This window comes from Aristolochia californica, unplaced genomic scaffold, assembly GCF_029961685.1.
Source record: "Aristolochia californica isolate CCGP_79_NKW_82.1479 unplaced genomic scaffold, dmAriCali1.0.hap1 SCAF_6, whole genome shotgun sequence".
Lineage (NCBI taxonomy): Eukaryota > Viridiplantae > Streptophyta > Magnoliopsida > Piperales > Aristolochiaceae > Aristolochia > Aristolochia californica.
In genome coordinates this window covers 4,674,416-4,695,308 of record NW_027182257.1, presented here as the reverse complement: position 1 = coordinate 4,695,308, position 20,893 = coordinate 4,674,416, and the positions used below count along the sequence as shown (strand labels likewise).

General features: G+C 36.2%; 2 protein-coding genes across 3 annotated transcripts; both read right to left on the bottom strand.

The window, feature by feature from the left end:
• Positions 1-4,238: 4,238 nt before the first annotated feature.
• Positions 4,239-8,239, bottom strand: LOC137934450 (polyadenylate-binding protein 2-like). 2 transcript variants are annotated; one of them, XM_068778787.1, is made up of 6 exons: positions 7,988-8,239; positions 7,752-7,854; positions 7,091-7,164; positions 5,900-6,091; positions 4,971-5,098; positions 4,239-4,667 (listed from the first exon to the last, which is right to left on the bottom strand). In XM_068778787.1, the coding sequence occupies exons 1-6, from the start codon at positions 8,099-8,101 to the stop codon at positions 4,619-4,621; spliced, it is 660 nt and encodes a 219-aa protein (XP_068634888.1). In that variant the 5' UTR covers positions 8,102-8,239; the 3' UTR covers positions 4,239-4,618. The 2 variants fall into 2 exon arrangements, with proteins under 2 accessions (XP_068634888.1, XP_068634889.1); XM_068778788.1 differs by having other exon boundaries at positions 7,091-7,161.
• An 8,496-nt stretch (positions 8,240-16,735) lies between these two features.
• On the bottom strand, positions 16,736-20,228 carry LOC137933973 (phospho-2-dehydro-3-deoxyheptonate aldolase 1, chloroplastic-like). The gene is made up of 5 exons (XM_068778131.1): positions 19,680-20,228; positions 18,016-18,293; positions 17,629-17,905; positions 17,293-17,538; positions 16,736-17,209 (listed from the first exon to the last, which is right to left on the bottom strand). The coding sequence occupies exons 1-5, from the start codon at positions 20,124-20,126 to the stop codon at positions 16,940-16,942; spliced, it is 1,518 nt and encodes a 505-aa protein (XP_068634232.1). The 5' UTR covers positions 20,127-20,228; the 3' UTR covers positions 16,736-16,939.
• Positions 20,229-20,893: the final 665 nt, after the last annotated feature.

The following is a 20,893-nucleotide window of genomic DNA, read 5'->3' as shown; positions in this document are numbered from 1 at the left end:
TTTTTGTCGAGAGAGAGAGAGAGAGAGAGAGAGAGAGAGAGAGAGAGAGAGAGAGAGAGAGAGAGAGAGAGAGAGAGAGAGAGAGAGAGAGAGAGAGATGTTAGAAATTAGACGCCCTAATTTCAAACTAACGAGAGTAATAATAATAATCGCGAAAAAAAGAAAAAACAAGTACGAGAACAAATAAGATTTATACAGGTTCACCTCAAGGTGAGACTACATTTTGTCTTCAGTCGTTACAGTAATTCACTATAAAGATGAAATAGTGTACAAGAGAAATCACACACACTTACAGGTGGTTTTTTTCTCTAACCTCTCTTGGCCGCAACTGATGCTCTTCGAATGTTAAAACCCTAATAACGCCTCCCCCCCCCCCCCCAAATTATAAAGAGAAAATTATGGCAACTGTTTTACATGAATAAAATTCCTAAAATACCCTTAATAAAATAATATTTAATATATTGTGGACCGAGCGGAGGTTCCGCCCTCATACCCCCAAAAGGGGGGCTTCCTGCCCCCTTCCAAACCCCACGACAACCTTACCATGAAGGTCGATCCGTTTACCGACTCAGCATAGGGCGTTAATTACATTCCACAACTTAACAAAAGAGAGAGAGAGAGAGAGAGAGAGAGAGAGAGAGAGAAAGAAAGAGATCACACTGATACAAAAAGCCAAAAAAAATATGATAGTTGTGAAGAAAAAAGAGAAAGAGCTAGTCGATTACACTGAATGAGGCATGTAAGCCAAGAAAATTGACTCATGGTTTTGGTCGGACCCCTACCTGGTGAAGCAAGAAATTGGCAGATCACTCTTATCTTTGTTTAGAGTGATGATTGGGCAAACAATGCATGCAAAAAGCCACTTGCATAGTTATTGATACACTTCTCATAATAGTATCATGTCCTCTCCCACTATCAGACATCATTTATAAAGATTATACTTCCTTTTCACCTGTGAAGACATATCTACAAAAGAAAAGGCCACCCTTTTGCCACATCAAATGGATATCAGGCCATGTTATTAATAGGCCTCCAGACCAAACTCATTATAACTACCATCTATGGGTGTGGGTGGCTAAGAATAAGAACAAGCTAAAGCTGCCACACCCTCACATTCTCAATCATGGTGGACTATGCAAAACTGTGATAGGTTATGGCAAGCTCATGACATTTGCACTCAAACCAAAAGCCATGATGGTTAGGAAGGAAACAGTTGAAAGAGAAAGCACACCAAACAATTTCTACAAAAAAAACTCTCCTTTTTCGTTTGGCTGAGTGAAAGGGTTCATTTTGTATTTTAGGTAATGAGATTGCTTACACAGGCATAAAGGAAACAAACATGTCAAAAGCAAGTTTGAGCCATGGAAAAGGAGGATAAAAGTGCATTCACCCCTAATAAGAAAATATCCAACAGTATTGACAAACTTATGGTGCACCCATTGACATAAGAAATCGAAGAAAAGTGAGAAGTGAATTAGATTGATGACAGTTCCAAGGTCCCATTATCATACAAGACAAAAAGCAAACTTCTGCATTATTTAGGTTTTCCCATTTGCTTTGATGAATTCCTTATTGTTCAATTGAAAGCTGCAAAGTTAGAGCTTATATTAATGTAAAGGCGGTCTGCCATAATATAAAGAAAATCCACCCTCACCAACTAGTCTAACCACACTGGTAGTGGTGAGACCACGAGCCTGGCTAGTAAAGCTTAAACTTCATTTCTCTTGCAAATAGAGGCAGTGCAGATAAAAAGGAACATCTTGTAAAGTTGGAAGCAAGCAGTTGCTTGCTCAGACCCGTTTCAGTGTCTTCCTTCCTGCAACAACAAAGACCCAACATTTAGTAGTTATCTGTAAGATAACGACACATTCATGAGACTCAACTCTCAAGTATCCTGTTCTTGATTCTCCAAAAGCACTGGAATAGAATCCCACTTTCTGATGGATCCATTGCACACGATGATTGGTTATTATTCGACAACTCTATTCATACTTGCATGCGCGAGAGTGCTGTGTTTGAATTTAAAAAATTCATCCAGTTCTGGGACCCCTCAAAGTCCAATCTGAATGATGTATCCAAAGGGCACAAGGGGAGCAAGGGGAATGAAGTGAACTCAATCCTCACATTGACACATCCGAGGTATGATGATGACTATGAGAAAGAGGGTTGGTATAATATCACTATAAGAGTCTTACCCAAGACTTCACGGTGTTGATTTGATTTCGGTGGGCTGCGATTCTCTCAGTTGCTATCCTTCCACTGGCGTCACGAATTTGAAAGTGGAAACATTGGGAATTATTTGCAATGGAAAGGCACTGACTGGTTTACTTGCAGTGGGCAAATTGGCCCCAGTATTAGATGGATTTTAGGCACCTCCGACTATCGAACAGATTCTGTGAGCATTTGACTGTCAAATCTGAACAGTTTCATGGGGTCAATACCCAAAGAGTTCCTGCAAAAAGAAAAGAGTTCTGCTGAAGTTAGTGGAACATCTGTTGGGGAACCTCTGACCTTGTTTGTGGCTGCTGCTGCAACAGCTTGTCGAAGGGACTATCTCGCCAACCCAAATGCATCTTCCCACGGAGAAAGATAATAGACTTTATGGCTTCACCATCTCTTTCCCATTTAGAAATGCAATATATTTGGCCTCAATGCTCTCAGCTTTGACTACCAAGGCATGAATAGGAATCTAATTCTTAACATGAGAAGATCACGGATCAGTACTGCCCATGAAAGCGAAGTAAAGGCTACTGACAAAATGCTTAAGTGGGTTCCAAGTTCCGTGACGGTTTACGGGGGAACCAAAAAGAAATAGAGGTGGAGAGGAGTCGAGAACATCTGACCTTCGAAATATGCAGAAAAGCTCCGTATCTTCACTGCCTTTTCCTCTATTTTTTCCCGTTTTTCTTTTCTTTAATAATTGTTAAAGAAAGAAAGAATAACACCTTTTGGGTGCAGAGATCCTGACGAGGGGAGGTGGTAAAAGGAGGCCCGGAGAGGAGAATTTCCTCATCACCTTAATACCACTAATGATAGCTTTGCAGAAAGTGGATAATGCTGATCATTAATATTCTCAGCTTGGACATGGATCCAATTGGAGGGAACACGAGTCAGTCAAGAGGGAAGCATCCGGGCAAAGGCGAAGAATGGGAAGCAGTGGAGGGGTCGGTGGTGCTCTTTCCACTTGGCTTTTGCTTTGATCCTACGTGGGCAGTGGAACGCCACGATGCCTTCACCCAATCTCAAGCCATTAAATACACTGAGAGCCAGTAAGATGAAGCAGATTTTTGAGCGACAGGGTGGAAAGGGTCTGAGGTCAGAGAAGAAGATGAGGTCATTTCAAGGAACTACGAAAAGAAAGAGACTAGAATCAGAGGACCTTTAACTGATTCAACTGTTACAGTTGGAGTTTCCCACCACCCATTTAACTGAAAACCTTATTCTGGATTTCTTGCCCATGTTTCCACCCAAGTTGCCACACTGCAGGATTTCCTGTTCAAGTCTGCGCTTGGTAATTCAATCTCCCTTTCTGTTTCTCTACTTTCTTCTTAACCCAACTAAGAATTGCGATGAGAGTCATCCAGTGATTGGGATCAGTGTAGCCAAGCATAGTTTGATAGCAGAATCAAGCACTGGTGCGCTTTGAGCCACAGAAAAGCTCGGAATTGCAACAATGGCTAAATGGCAGGCGTTAAATTTCTGACAAATCTTAACTATTTGAAGTTTCAGCCAACCGCAGTGAGATTGGCAAACTTGGAGGCTCCCACTGATCGTTTTAAATTGACGGTTCAAAATTTTATGTGGGAATATGCATAATTATATGAGTCCAGAAATGATCTACAGAGGTTGGCTCAAACCCAGTTCACATTTTTGAAGCTAAAGAGAGTCTCAGAGCTTTAATAACAAAGCAATAAGGTGCAAGTAGTTCTGGTAAAGAGCTCTAATTGATTATCTCCACTATAGTTATTTTTATTAGTTCTTTCTTCTCCATTAGCTTGCAGATTCCTCAATGAATCACGATGAAAAATCTATCGATTGGGCATCGTTGAGCCTCCTTTAAATTCCCATCACATGAAATCCTCCCTTAACATCTCATCTATTTGTACTGTTTCTATTAATTCTTTTATGTCTACTTGAAGTTCTTTGTCCATCTTAACAAGCCTATACCATTTCCAGTTGAAGTTACCTTGGGATGATACTAAAACATACAGCCCACTATTCTCCATAAAGATAAAAACTGAAGAAAGAATGCGTGGTTCCCTGCTCAGCCCATGTTAGAGTCCTGTGCTAGCGCACATGTAATTAGCCTTTGCAACTACGTTTTATACAACGAAAGTGCCAGAACTTTGTCCATACAAGAACAATTTGTTTCCATTCCAGATCGTGATTTTTAGATTCTTGTTGAAGTCATTAGACCAGGCAACAGATAATTCTAAAGGACTGCAAATTTGATCTATGAAATTGGGCTTCAAGCAACGATAACATATGCTGCTGTAAGGTACAGAGATTTTGTTCATTCCAAAGTACCCCATCTTCAAACAATTCACACTGCCTATAGCCGCCAACGGCAATGCTTCTGTCCAGTTGCAATGAAAGAAGACAGGCACATACCCAACACTCAGTAATATGGTCTGTACCGCATCGGCCTCCTGAACCTCGGAGCCTTTCTGTACAAAATAAACCAAAACGTAATCACATCAAAACTCCACAGCCATAGAGAACAGCAGTTCAAAATAACAAAATAGAACACTGCAAAAGATAATGAAATGAGAAGCTGAATTAATTCTATTTTTATTGCTTTCAAATGTAACTTACCACAAATAAGAGCTTAACATGCACTATACTATGGCAATCTTCTTTTATCTTTATAAATTAATTTAGATCACATTTTCCATGTTAGTTTCAAATAAGCAGCTGCGCTGTCAACTCTAGAAAATAAAACATGACGTGGGACACAGCATTGAACTCACCCATATCCATAAGGAGGCAAGAATGGAGTGGACATAAACGGTCTTCGGCCACGAAAACCAAGATATGGGTTTGGGCGCCTTCCACGATACTGTTTCATTCCAGGAATGTTGGTTCTTTTCGCTGAAACCTGCACTCAAATAATGGAGCCATCAGTCAATAGTTAAATCCCTTGTAGAAAATGAACGATGGGATACATCCTAAAAGCTAGACATATGTGCAAAAGGAACCAAGTGATTAACAGAAAAAACCAAAGGACCAAGTGGAAAATTGATGTCCTCGATATGATTTTCATGTTCTACTTTTGCTCCTTCAAAAGGAAGAATGAAATAATTTAACATAATAGAAAACGGGAGCAAATTAATCAAGGACAGTCTGCTGCCTGCACAGAAAAGACCAGTAAGAAGAAGAAACAGATCACGAAGAGAAGATGAAGATAATAGCTGAAAATGAAGAAAGAAAAAGTAAGATATCCAATGATGGTGCATAACAATAAACTATCATTTGATATCTTACAATAGCCATTCAAATAAAATGAAATAAACAAAGACAGTACCATACCAATAACTTTACCCATCAGAACATCTTCTATAATATATATTAGCTTGCATAACCAACAATCTATAAGACAATAAATTTCAAAATATGTGTGTGTGTGTGTGTGTGTGTGTGTATAAAAGACAAATCAGAAGAAAAGGCACAAGTGAAATGGTTCACTCCATATTTTTTTAGGAGATGCGTGGGAAGAAAAATGGCCCATTAAGTTCATTCCTGGTTCACTCTCAGCCTGCTTACAGTTTATTACTGAAAAGCAGACAAATATTCAAAATAAGAAAAAGAATATTAAGGTATCAAAACACAAGAAAAAGGAAGGCATTCGATTCATCTTGGGTCCATTCAAAATCTGAACTCTTATGAAAATTGTGACAACCTTTAGTTGACGACCATGCAACTCGGACTCGTTTAAAAGAAGAGCATTTTGGACCGCATCTACTTCAACAAACTCCACATAGGCAAATCCCTTGGGTTGACCAAATTTATCAGTCAAAATTGTCACTCTGTTCACTGTTCCGCAGGATTGGAAATGCTGTTGAACTTCCTCCGGGGTGCAGGTATAATCCACCTGAAAAGAAAGAACACAGATTATGAGAACAAGAGTGAGCTATGCACGTCTTGTGAACTAAAGCATATATGGACAGTTAAAGTATAGGTTGAGGGAGAATAATAAAATTTTATGATAAGAAAGATCCACAACTGACATTGTATCCTGTAACTTTTACAGGAGATTATTTTTTAACTTTACTGGGATAAATGCCCTTCATGGAGATAATCTAAAAAAATGTATATATGAGCATAGAACATGTAATGATCAGAAGAAATAAACTCTTTTGCTGAAATGCAAAAAGAACAGTAGCCCAAACAGCTTAATTAATATCCCTAAACTTATTTCAGGAATATGGATAAAAATTACAAGTTGGAAGGAAGCCACTTATGACAACAGTAGTTTCATGTAACCAGAGTGTGAATTTGTCAAATTCAAGATCAAGTGGGTATGTAAACTTGCCGCCATTCACTAATTAAGGGACAACCCCTGTGGTAATGTTAGAGATAAAAGAAGTTGCTTGAACAAAGTAGTGTCTAATTGCATTAACCTATCAGCAAAATAGGCCAATACAAATGCCAGAAAATAAATCACATTACTCACAGTGACCACAATAGGAGGTGAGAGACAGGGGGGGGAGGTTTCTGTGTGTGTATAATCGACATTCAAAACAAAATTTATGTTTCTAAAATCTGACATATTTCATGATAAAGAGGAAAGTTTTTAATAACTAGTGATACGGATCATATGCCCAGCGCTGTTTCCTGTACATAATTAGAATATGACCAATATAGGCCTAGGTGGGCCTTATGAAGTAAAAAGTCTAGAATCCTCCAGATGATGTTAGATCACAAAATGCTCGAATGGCTATAATAAAATTCAACTATAACTATGGAAATAGCTAAATAGTATTACCTGACAAGGTTATAGTAAGACTAGACAATTCAACTAAAAATATGGAAATTGCTACAAAGTATCAGCTGACAAAGCCAGAAAGATAAAAAAATTGTAAATGCTCACATTGCCAACATAGATAGAGCGAGCGTCCACCTCCTCTTTTTCAGCTTGAGTTGCAGCAGCACCAGAGGGATCTTCTTCCACAATCCAATCACAGTAAAAAATTTAACTATTATTGCACAATTGAGAAAACACCCTAGAGACCATCTACGAGTGAATAAATAAATAAAAGAGAATTAAAATGATCTGCTGCAACCCAAGTTTAATGTTGCAGATCTATATGTTTAGCCCACTTGATTTATTTAGAAAAAAGGGCATCAAGGAAGTTTTCAGTAGCTAAATCTACATAAAAGGCTTTTCCTTGACTGCAAAGAAAACACTGAACGGATTTTCAACACCTCTTCAGTAGATAACCTTCTCAAGCAAAATATATAACTAAACATACACCAATAACTACTATGCTGAGCAAAACGAAGCTAAAAAAAAAGTTAATTAAATTGTGGGACTTCCAAAATACAGATAAAAATGACGATTATAAAACTTAGTAGCAGTAATAATTTAAACAGAATAATTATTAGCAGTTACTACTTGAAATTTGAGAAAAAAAAAGAAAGATGCTGTCGGCTACAGATCTGGAACTACAATCGAACTAAAGTAAACGAGTAGAAATCACTTTGAAAAGCGTACAAGCTGCTAATACTCGAGAAAAGAAATGCAAAAATACCTTGAACGACCCCCATCTCTTTCTCGACCTTGGCCTGCATCTCACGAAGTGCACCTGCTTCTTCCTCAATCTCCTTCAATCTCTTCTTCATATCCTCCAGATTCTAACCATAGAAAACAAACTGAAGTTGACTTCTTCCTTCCGCCATTGCCATATAAAGCTCAGAACTTTTTAAAAATTAAAGTTGGGTCGAATGAGGTAGACAAAAATTGGGTTAGAAAGTAGTTGAAACAAACCTCTTCTTTAGAGGAGGACTCCTCAGCCCTAGCCATTTCGACATCGGCATCCATGTCGCCTTCGTCTGGAATTTCTCCGCCATAAGCTTCATGCTCCTCCTGCTGCCCGTCCATGCCTCTCTATCGACGTATTCTCCGTTCCTGCAGCTTACTGGCCTCTCTACTCGTTAAAGTCTTTCTCCCCGCTGCTCAGGCTGAGAAGCGCATTTCTAAGCAGCCACAAGCCGGAGGCTCAGGGAAACATGAGGTTAATTCCGTCATTTGAAAACTTTAGGGCAATGAAATTTGGACTGTATTTGCTCGGGGATATTACCCTGAGGAAAATCAGCTTTCCAAACAAAAGAAATTTTAGTTAGTAAAAAATAATTAAAATTTAAAAATTTAAAAAATACCCAGTTTCATGTAGGTCTGATCTATTGTCCCTTTCCAATAGTAGAATAGAGAGTCCTTTCCCTATTCATGAACCACAAAAGAAATGATCGTAACCCTCTTCTTCTTCCTCTTAAATAAAAAACGAGGTTTCGATTCTGATCCCTACTCTAAACCCTAAACCATATATTTTTATATATTCTTACTAGTATTTTAAATTAATATTTACCCATTTTTATTAGTATTTTAAGTGCTATTAATTTAGTTACAAGAGTGTTTAGATGAATAAATGGTCAAGGAATAGCTTTTACACATTGAGGAAAAAATGGAATGGGAAATAGACTTTAGGCAAATATAATGGAAAGGCCAAAAAACACTTTAACTAAATATAAATGGAAGTAGAGATGACCATAGATCAATCATCACTCTATGTGCCCATTTCCATTTGGGTAAAATTCATTTCCTTGCCTGGATCATTTAGTAAAATTTAATCCATCTCAAATTGGTCTTGCTAACTAAATGGAAAATACCCATCCCAACTCTTACATGATGTGACCAAAATTGTTGGAGTGGACTAGAGAAGAGGAAGGAACACCCCCAACCACCCCATAAAAAAAGTGGGGATTGAAATCGATCAATCAAAATGGGTTTTTGAAAGGTTGAAAACTTGTTAATTGAGGCCCTAATTGATCAATAGGCTTAGAGAACCTAAAAAATATAGTTGTTATACATGGTTGATTGATCTTACCTTTTTTTATTGATTGATCAATACTTTTTGCAGCCTTTTGGTAACAACAAAGATGAGTAGTTTGGCTAAAATCCTTATAAATAGGCTCTCAAATACGTAGAGGACTAAAAGTTGAGCTTATATTGGCATATCAAACCTTTGAAAAAATATTTTTGAGCTTCATATTCTGATTTTATCCTTTTGAAGTGAAAAACTCCATATTTTCCTAAAACTTCCATTTTCTCTTCACTCTCTTTGTATTCAAAGTTTCATCAAACTACTATACAATTAGTTCACGTGCTTAAAGATTTGGAGGCTTGGATCTCTTGGAGAAGGGCTATCTCTCCACAACGAAAGTTGTAAGTTTTTTTTTTTTTACTCTTTGTATTTTTAACTTTTTAATAGAGGTTACCTAGTACCTTACAGCTAGAAGAATTGGCATTCTAGAATCTGGAATTTAGAGAGAGGGTGTCAACTAGACCCAAAATCTAGTTTGTATTGAATCTCTTGGGGATAGATCAATTTGTGTAATTGAGGATTACACTTGGTTTAAAGAGAGCATGAAATCTCTTTGTAATTTTTAGCTAATAGAACATATTATTAGAATTTTTTCGAGCAAGGGTTCTTGAGCAGTGACTACCATTAGGAGAACATTGAGAACACAAAATCATTGTCTCCTTGTGGTGTGTAATTATTTTATTACTTGCTATACTTTATTTTAGCATTCAATGCGCTTAATTTTTTTAATTTAGAATCTCAATTGATGAGAAACCACCTGGGTGAACATGGGGATAGGGGGACAAGGCAGTTTTTTTGCAAGGAGAAGGACAAGAAAAAAAATGTTGATTTCGACCAGGGATAGGTTTCCCCAACCCAAGGGCACAAAATATGCCCAATACGAGGACATGGGTGAGGATAAAAACCCCATAATATGGCTTCTATTTCTATGTGACACGAGTCGTGCCATCACGACGCAAAAGTGAATAGGTGAACGTCATGTGGTGCACAATGTTAGGGATGGGATGGGCAGAAACATCTCCATACCATCCAATTAAGTTAAAAAGAAAGGTCAGTTAATGACATTGTTGAGTAAAAAATCAAAAACCCAATTTATAGGGATGAGGAGAAAGCAAATAAGAGAGAATAGAAGAGGGATTTGCATTTGCTTTGTGTGGTGGTAGAAGAGAGGAAGAAACAAATGAACTTGAAGAGAGGAGAAGAACTGAAAAAAGATGAGAAGAAAAGTGAACAAGAGAGCATCTTTAAATAAGTTCCTATTTTACATTTTATTCCATTGTGAGCTACTGTTTTTGTTGTTGTAGACCCATCTTCATGGGTTCCAACCAAAACACTTAAGAACAATATGAGGAATTTTCAAATACTCACCATTTAGATTGATTCTAACCCTTTTGTAAGTCATCTTGGAAATAAGTTAAAAAGTCGGATTCGTATTGTATGAGGCTATAATAGTACAAGCATACATAGCGATCAAAGAACGATCTTTTCGAGTGAAAAAAAAAAGAAATTCTACAATCACATAAAGTAGGGAAATTAAGACCCTATAGGAGAGTAGAAATCCAAACATTCAATGTGCTCCTCAAAACATCTTTCTTTTTTTTCAACTTCATGATGCTGCCTTGTACATTCAATTTATACCTATGGGTGTCGGTTCTATTACCCACTTATTAGCTTCCATCTTTCTTCTATGTTTTCTAATTCTTTGTAATTTGTACAATTGATTCCTTGTATTAAACCTGTAAGGCTCTTTTTGTGTCTAGTCCTACAAATCACTTCTTATTTTGTTTCTAAATGAGTAAAAATATGTAGATAATATGTTGATAATCTCCTTATGATTTACAAGTAATTTATGAGAAATCTATTTTTTTCTTCATAGACTATACTCTTTGGAAGGGATAATCAACCAATCATGGAAGAGGGGGCTCAAAACCATAGGACATCCTTGAGCAAAAATCAGGTAGTTAGTTATCGTGCCTTTCATCTCTTGAGCAAAAATTATTCAACTCATAAGTAGGAAAATATTACTATCATGAAAAATTTAGCAGTTGGAAAAACTCCTTGGCAGTATGCTATTTGAATTTTGTTGACATATTAAACAACAAGGTAATGAACATCATCATACTACTGCTCACCAATATCATAAGATATCTACTACTTGTTCTTCTCCTACTAGATTCATAAATGATTTTTGGACTTGATTAGAAGCTAATTTTGAATAAATTATTATTCTCTCTCTCTCTCTCTCTCTCTCTCTCTCTTAAGTTAGAGAGGAATTAACAAATTCAATTGGTAAATGCATGTTGAAAGTTTTTCTTGTAGTTGGTTCTTTATGTTTCTTCAAAAGTTCTCTAACTTCTGATAACAAAAAGCTTGTAATTTATGTTGTTCATTTACTACTTTCTAATTTCATTTACTTTTTCCTCTCCATGAGTAAAATAAAAGACTGTCAAAGATTCTCATAAATTGTAGAAAAATGTCTAACTTAAGAGAGGAAATTGATATCTAGAGGAAGAGGTAACTTTACTCTTTGCTAATTATATAAAGAAGAGAGGAATTAACAAGTTCAACTGGTAAATGCATGTTGATGGTTTTTCTTGTAGTTGGTTCTTTATGTTTCTTCAAAAGTTCTCTAACTTCTGATAAAAAAAAAAGCTTGTAATTTATGTTGTTCATTTACTACTTTCTAAATTCATTTATGTTTTCCTCTCCATGAGTAAAATAAAAGACTATCATAAATTTGTATATGAGGATGTGGCAATGATCTTAGAACTGAAGTTGCTTGGTGTACCACTTGATGAACATAATATAGGCCAATCATTTATGCAAAGGATTTTCAAAACTGAATCTTTAAAATGGAGGGCAATTGTTACAGAAGTTTGAGTCATTGTTACATGGTGCGGAGAAAGTAACCATCGGTGATTTAGCAAAGATTTTAGTTGTCATTCTCTATAATTTGGTTTATTTTTTGAAGTCGAGCAATGGTATGATTGTACAAATATGTTGATGATCTTGGAAAATGCTTGAGATGGTGCAATTTATCAATTTTTAGTACACCATGTAGAAAAGAAGTGACAACACAAAATACACTAGACATTTATGTGGATGTATGATGGCCATCATGGTAAACCCCATGGTATTTCCTTATTGTAATCTTTTAATGTTTAAGAAATATTCTTTGTTTGTTGAAAGTGTGCTTTGTTATATTATAGGCATGGTTTAATGAGTGCATGATTCATAATATTGTTGAGCCTAGTTAGGTGTCAATGACATACTAGTGAATAAATCAGTTTTTCCCATGTACTAAAATGGGATGAGACAAGTTATAAACATGGTGGCTCATATTGCTTGTTGTTGAGGAAAGATTTGATTTGAGTGGTAGGTGATGTTGGATTTGTATCTTATGTGTTATTTTATATATAGATTAATAAATAAATGATGATAGTCTCTTCCTATGGAAGATGCACATGTCTTGAACACCCACTTGTAATAGGGAAATGCCCTTTGGTGGGAATAAGCCGTGTGATTATTTATGTTTTTTTTTTCATATAATCTTGATCATGTAGAGAGATGTATGAGTTGGCATTTTGTAATTCATTGTAGATTAGCCAGTGACAGAAATTTTTTCAAGTGGGGGAAGCACATGAAGGACTGTCGATGTTGAAAGAAAATGCACTTTGCATCATGGAAGTTTGATTGCAACCAAAACAATTTTGACTATTTTAGTTTGATTTTACTTTGTGTAGTTGATCTTATGGAATATTTCTTTTGTACTATGAAAATATCAAATTGAAAAGAAATTGTTAACGAATTGAAGAAAAACATAGACATTTGACAAGGAGAAGCAAGGGACAACAATTAAACATTATTTGACTATTTGATATAGTCGATGAATTATTATGTTTCATTAAATATTTTAAAAGATAATAAGTTGAATTTTATAGGCCATAGCCAAAGATGAAAAGAATGCATGGACTGTGAGATGCTCGTGGACAACTAAGTTCACAAATAAGGTCTAGTGGTGCTAATGAAAATGACTAGTCTCCTAACAATCAATTTTGAGAGTGTTGACAAGGCTTTTGAACCACTTTTGTTTAGGAGTTTGCAATCAGAGCAATAGTATTGTCATGGGAGCTAACATCAGAGACATTAGAATGGTCATTAGAGCTAACCATGGGAACACTAAGAAGGACAATGGAACTAACAATGGAACTGATAGTGTGGGCAATGGAGCTAACTGTGGGGACAATGGTATGATCATTAGTGGAGCTTACCATGGGGGGCAATGGTATGGGCAGCGGAGCTTACTATGGGGATATAGTATGGGCAATGGAGCTTACTTTGGGGACAATAGTATGAGCAATGGAGCTAACCATGGGGGATATGGTGTCGTCACTAGAGTCGACTATGGTGTGATGGTGTGATGGTATGGTTACTAAAGTTGATGCACTCAAAGAGCAAGTGGCCACAAACAAGGTTTGTGTATTGTATGGTTACTAAAGCTTGGTCCATGTACTGGAACGCCTTTCACGATTTATTTGAAGGAAATGAAAGAAAAAACAAGAAGACCCCAAAGAAAAATATATGCAAAGTAACCAATGCCCAATATAACCCTAACTCTTTATCTTATTTATTTTACTTTTTGTCTTTATTATGTTAGCATGAATAATTACTCATCAAAAATTGTGAACCAGGTTTGTGGTGATGAATGTTGGTTAAATGCATGATTGAAAAGGTAAACGTTAAAAAATATATTTTCATATTTTTAAATGATATTAAACTTTTAATTTGGTATAGGTTATATATTTGTAATCTTTGTAAGCAATTTATGTGTTCAATGAAATACGTAACAAACAAATATCAAAGAGAATATATACCTTTCACCCTATCTTGTAGTAAGAATTAATTAGAGTTTCATTTGACTTTACAAAGGTAACATTTATGAAAGAGAATGCAAGTACACCATGACATAGTAGGCATTGAAATGTGGGAATTCAATAGAGTTCACAATTGCCCATAACGTGCAACAAAGATTGTTGAGTATTCATTATACCAATCTTGTATTATAAGTTTATTTGGGGAAAAGATCGACTTCTCACAGGTATACCATTATATATTTTTTAAGTGCTATTTATGTGCCATTTTAAGAAGTGATGGCATTAGTATATGTGGCAATGATAGGGTTGATGTTATTGCAAGGATGCCCAAAGCTATTGTTGGTTCAAATATTCAAAAAGTTTTATTTCATAAGCTCTTAGTAACTATGATTGTATAACTGGCTCTTATCAGATCTCTAACCTTTGCAACAAATCTTTGATATTCATTAAGGAAACTTGCAATTCAAATATTGTCCCAATTGAAACTCTAGGGTTTGGTATGTGCAAACACAAGGCCCTGCTAATGAAAGTAAGTATTTTTTTGGAAAACCTTTAAAATTTGGTATATTCTATTTTAGGCTCTAGTCTCCTATGAAAGCATCAAGATGTGTGTAAAACAAATGTAGATACACATATAAAGAAAGTAAACATACTCATTGATCCAAAAGTGATATTTTCTTGTGATTTCAAAGTGCACCTTTAGATATCAAAAGTATAGCCTTGGTCCTTACAAGCACAACTTTGTACCTTAAAAGCTCAGCTTTGGAGTCCTAAAAGTGCAGCTATAAAACCCCAAAGCAATACGTTGGTAGTCTAAACTACTGTTTTTACCAATACAACGTAACTTTTACTCAAAGTGGTTATTTAGTATTGAGAATGGTAGAAAAACAAAATATACCCTAGCATTCACACATGCACCATCGGATATAATAAAATCATTTAAAAAATTTATTCATATAAATATGTAATACAAATAATGTTTCAAAATATGTTTAGGTTGGTTGCTCTTGATGTTACCTTCACCATGTTTCTGCATAGATCGACAAAGTGACCCCCAATTGTTACATGGGGCTCTACTTGAATAACTTTTACGTGGTTATCCTTTATTTCACTTTTCTTTGCACCTTTACTCTGTCTTTTCAACAAGTATCGAGGATGGATTTGATCAACAACAAACTCAAACTTACAACAACTCTATGCATTAAATAGAGATCCAATTGTAAATAGAGTATCCACTAATAGCCTCAATAGTTTTTGTAGGAAATACTTTCAATGCTAAGAAAAACTTAAATTCTTCATGGAATAATGAATAAACTTGGGGTATAAAAGTTGGATGTAGAAGTAAAACATTGGCATATGCTACAACTCAAAAATGAGATTGCAAAGGGACCTCTCTAAGAGCTTACAAGACACTTAAGAGTAGGTAGATAGGTCAGATAGATAGGTTAACTAGACATGGATAATATTTCACACACAACATACAAGCATTTGTGTTTCTTCCCAAAAAATATAATTGAAGCAAAAATTTTCTCCTCTAAGCATAATAGCATTAACATATTACTATTGTTTAGCATTAGTATAAGTAAATATATTACAAATCTAAAATCTATGCTTCATAATAGTAGAAACATATTTCAAAATGTTTGCCCTCTAAGCATAATGAAAATAAAAAAAATCTAAAATTTAAAACTAAAAACCACATTTAAAGAACACAAAAAATAAGAAAAACAAATAAAGTTCACAAGGCAAGAAATGGATACACAAAGATAAAAATAATGCATAAACATAAAAAAACTAGCCAAACTGACTTGCAAGTCGCTCAAACTCAACTTAGAAAAACTTCACTGAATTCAGTTTTTACTTGAGATCTGCTTGTCGATTTCTAAGCTAACTTGTTACCATTTTTTTTTTTTTATGAAAATACCTTTTACCCTAATTGCCTTTGTGAGTTCCCTCTTTAGGTGGTTGATGATTTCTCTCATTTACCTCAAACCTCAAATATGATCGATCATTCATCCATTTTGGGTCCCTCGACATCTAATCTTGTTGTTTATCAATAGAATAGACGCTATGGATAGAGAAGTTTTCTTTTTCTATTAGGTCTATTGAGCTAGCTATTGTATATTAATATATCGACATTGCAAATTCTTGGACTCCTCTGTAATAGCATACAGTTCAATGGTAGTAAGCTCATTACCAAATTCTCTCTATTCATTTTTTTAATTTATAATTTGTGCAATTTTAAATGTATGTTGAGCTCAAACCCAACATAGGTTCGAGCTTGGCTTAACTCTATGTCACCCCCATAACACACACTTTTTCATACAAAAACTTAACTTTCTCTTTATCACAAACCTAACTTATTATGAAAAAGTGAAACTTTAACACAAAAAGCAAAACTTTAAGCCATGAACTGTTTTTTTTTTTTTCTTTTGAAGGATAAATAACACGCATGAATATTGAAGATATTAATGAAACACAAATGCAGATACTTAAAGATCAAAATGTTTTCATTAACAATGGTTGTTAAAAAATACTATAAAAGGTCAATAGGATATTGTATCTAGAGAAGATAAATTTAAGAATTTATCACCTTCAAAGAAAAAAAATTAGCCCCAAACAAAATTTTGGAGAAAACTAATACAAACATATAGACATCCAAACAACAAAAGAACCTAGATTAGACTTGGAGAATTATGTACCTTCTCTTCTTTTCTTCTCCCGCACACTCTCAAAGGTCCAGATTTTGTAGTAAGAGGATGGTAAAACTAACGGGAGATAAAACATATGAAAGTAATCTTGATGAATGTTAACAGATGTAAGAATTACAGAATGAGAAGCAAAATTTCTTATTCTTTCATCTCCTTTTTCCTTTCAGAGACAGGAGAAGAAAAACACCCTTCATTGGGGACATACACGAATGTAAAGAACACAAAATACAAAAATCTCTCACCGTAAGCCTCCTTAAAACATTCCCCTTCCTAAAAGGACGTTGTCAGATCTGATCCTTCTCTTTCTCAATCTCTCAGCTATGGCAAATGCAAGCTCCAGAGACTGAGAAGCATTCAGCCTGGGGTCACAATGAGTATGATATCTGGAGCTCAAATCATCGAATGTCACTGCTTTTGATCCACCGATGCACTCGGTGACGTTCTGTCCAGTCATCTCCAAGTGGACTCCTCCTGGGTGGCTTCCTTCTTGTTCATGAACATCAAAGAAGGCCCTCAACTCTGACTGAATAACACGAAAAGGCATATATCAGCATGAATCTGCTCCATCTTAAGAAACCAATGTAACATTCAAATTTGAAAACTCACCCTGATGGCATCAAATGGCCGTGTCTTCAGCCCACATGGAGCTTTAATCGTGTTCCCATGCATGGGATCGCTTACCCAGGTGACAATTAGCCCCGCTTGACGAACAGCTCTGATCAGGTGGGGAAGCTTCACTCGCATGTTCTCAGCTCCCATTCGAGTGATAATGGTGATCCTTCCTGGCTTGTTACGAGGATTTAAAATCTCACAGAGTTTCACAAGATCCTGGGGATCCATCTTATCACTCACCTGCACAGCACAGCACCCGCTCCAATCAGAAAACAGTTCAAATGTCAAAACAAACTAGGAAGATGCTCTCATTGAAATAACTGGGATCACCTTGACACCAAGAGGATTTGCAACACCACGTAGAAATTCAACATGTGCACCATCTAACTGCCGTGTCCTCTCGCCCACCCAAAGCATGTGTGCTGAACAATCATAGTAAAGACCAGAAGTTGAGTCCTCTCTTGTCAGTGCCTGCTCGTAGGGCAGGAGCAGACATTCATGGGATGTCCAAAACTCAGTCGTGGTCATTAGGGGATGTTCAGTTGTAAGGCCAGCTGCAACCATGAACCCTAGTGCTTCATCAACTCTCTGTGCAAGTTCCATAAACCTGTCTCCAATAGTAACTATAAAATGGTCAACACCAACACTACAAATACTGCAGCATACAGCATTCTATCCATTCTACATACCATCACTACAATTTACTTTGAGGTATACCTTTCGCCTTGCTCACTGTGCTCCATGAAATCTAAGTTCCAATACTGGACTCTTTGCATAGCAGCATATCCACCAGTGGCAAAGCCCCGAAGAAGATTCAGAGTTCCTGCAGATTGCAAATAGGCTCTTTTTAGCCTCTCAGGGTCTGGCAGTCTTGCTCTCTCATCAAATACATCACTGTTGATATTGTCTCCCTGATAACTGGGTAGTGTCACCCCATCCTTGGTCTCAAAGGGATCAGATCTTGGCTTTGCAAATTGGCCAGCCATTCTTCCTACCTGTTATATGAAGCAAAGAATCAAACAGAATTAGTTGAAATCTCACTGAAGCACTGAGCACCAAGTCCTCCAGGAACTAAATGTTTACTAGGCTGCTTTAATAACTAGAGTAGATTTTCGAACCCTTGATGAATGGTCTTCTCTATCTCCAGCTTCCCCCCACTCCAAAAAGAAAAAAGATCAATAATGTTGGACTTCTGATCCAAAACATGCCTCATCATAGAGTGTCTGACCATTCATCAGAACCAGTATCTGTCTAAATAACCAAGCATACCCACACATGAATGACATGGTTGGTCACTTGGTTACAAGCATGCACTCCATGAGCCTTGAGCCCAAATTTCACATAAAAAAAAAACCATTGTGCACATTCAGGCAGTGAATTCTGGAAATCAATTAAATAAAAAAATAACAAAACAAGGATGAAGGTAGTGGAAACCCCTAAAGGCCTCAAAGGTGTAGGTGTGAAAGAAAGAGATTAACATAAATTATGTATGGATGTGCTAGGGTAGACAACTTTCCCATTATCAGTAGTATACTGAATGACATCAAAGGTGGATAGTAGCACGTCTTGGAGTATAACAAAACTAAAAATGATAACTACACACTGCTGAAAACAGCTTAAAGAATTATGCAAGACAAAAGCCAATTTACTTCTAATATTCCGTGAATGGAAAAAAAGATATTATCCAAAATAAAATAAAAAACAAGAAAGAGAACACCAACTACGGCCTTGGAAGTTCACTTTTCAGTAACTACTCAAGCATTTGGAACAACACTGAAAACCAAAATGAAAAATGATAGAATAACTATATTTATTGACAGAATCATTTCAAAGATCAGAAAAAACTTTTGTCATAAACACTAAAAGAAAAACGTCTCCATTGACATGAAAATACCACTTGACAGAAAAGAAAACTACAGGTCCATGTTCGCAAAAACCAATTCTTCAAGAAAAAGAGAGAAGCGGCAAAAATGAATACATATACGAACGTCCACATCAATTTTCATAGTGTGGAACAACGGGACAGGAACATTTTATCTGGTCGTTCTCAACAGAAACACAAAAAGGCCCTTTCCAAAAACTTCAGGAAACACTAATTAAGAAACAGTATAAACTAGAATTCTGTAGATAAAAAGATAAAAGAGCAAATGAATGAGATGAACCGATAGCATGCATCATACTCCAAAGTCCAACCACCAGATAAATTAGCATATCCAAAAAAAAAAAAAAAAAAAAAAAAAAAACGATTTAGCATAATAATCTCGTTCCAGAAAAAGGAAAATAATGCGTACATTACTCTAAACAAATCCATTATAAAAGGTGCCACCAAAAAATTCATCAAAAAAAGATAGAAAGAAAGAAAAGGGAGAAAAAATATTTACCTTGATAACCGGCATCTGCCCTCCGAATTGCAAAACCACTCCCATCTGCAACAAAACCCTGAATGTATCCCTGATATTATTCGCATGGAACTCCTTGAAACTCTCGGCGCAATCCCCTCCCTGAAGCAAAAAAGCCTTACCAACAGCGGCATCCGCGAGTTTTTCTTCCAGTTTACGCGCCTCTCCAGCAAAAACTAGAGGCGGGTACCTCTCGATTTCTTTCAGAACCGCCTGGAGCTCTTCTTGGTTGGGATAATTAGGAAACTGAAGCGCTTTTCTGGATTTCCAGCTATCAATAGACCAATCCGCGGAGCCCACTTTCACTTTAGTCTTCTCCTCTGACTCAGCAGCCTGTACAGCAGAAATCCTCATCCGAGATACAACTCTCCTGGAGCTGGGTTTCAGGGGTGGCGCGACCATCATGTTTCCGGCACCGGCAAACGCCATGTTTGGGTCAAATCCAAGCGCGAAGTACCGCAGACGAATGGAAAGAGTACAGGCTGAGAGACAAATTCAGATAACTGCAATTGTGGAGGAATTCAGTATGGTCGTGCTGACTGCGGATCAGCCACTCATGCCTTGCATTTAATTTTAGAGAGAGGAGCAAACTAATATGGTTTGGCAGGATGCATCAGAGAAAATTACAGAAATGCCCTCATACTTGTCTTGTTCAAATGTTTCTTCTTTCTCTAATAGATCAAGTAAACTATGAGGTTACATTGGTATATAAAATATAATTGGCCTTCATCTCTCCATCTTGTAGATAGATAATAATTATAATATTTAAGTTAAAAATTATATTAAAACATAATATGTGCCATATGTAATATTTAATAAAATACCAATGTCTAATAAAATATAGTATTATTTTAAAATATAAATATTATTAATGCTCAAACCATCAATAATGCAGGCAAAGTTTTTGTTGAATTTTCTCAAAAAATCCAAAGAGAATAACCAATCCCCACTAGTCCTGTTAGGAATACTCAGCATTAACGAAGTAAATTACTGAATATACTCACGAATCGACCCTTTTGTCGTAATGATAGCAACTCTTTCCTTGTTTGGTAATTGACATCTTTCGACAAGAAATAGAGCTTCAAATCACGTTTGAATCTTCCAAAGTGTCTACTTAGTCTTCTCCATTCTCAACATCACTAATTCTCTTTCTCCATCGCAAGATAACATCATTAGTGAGAAAATAGAAGTAGTAC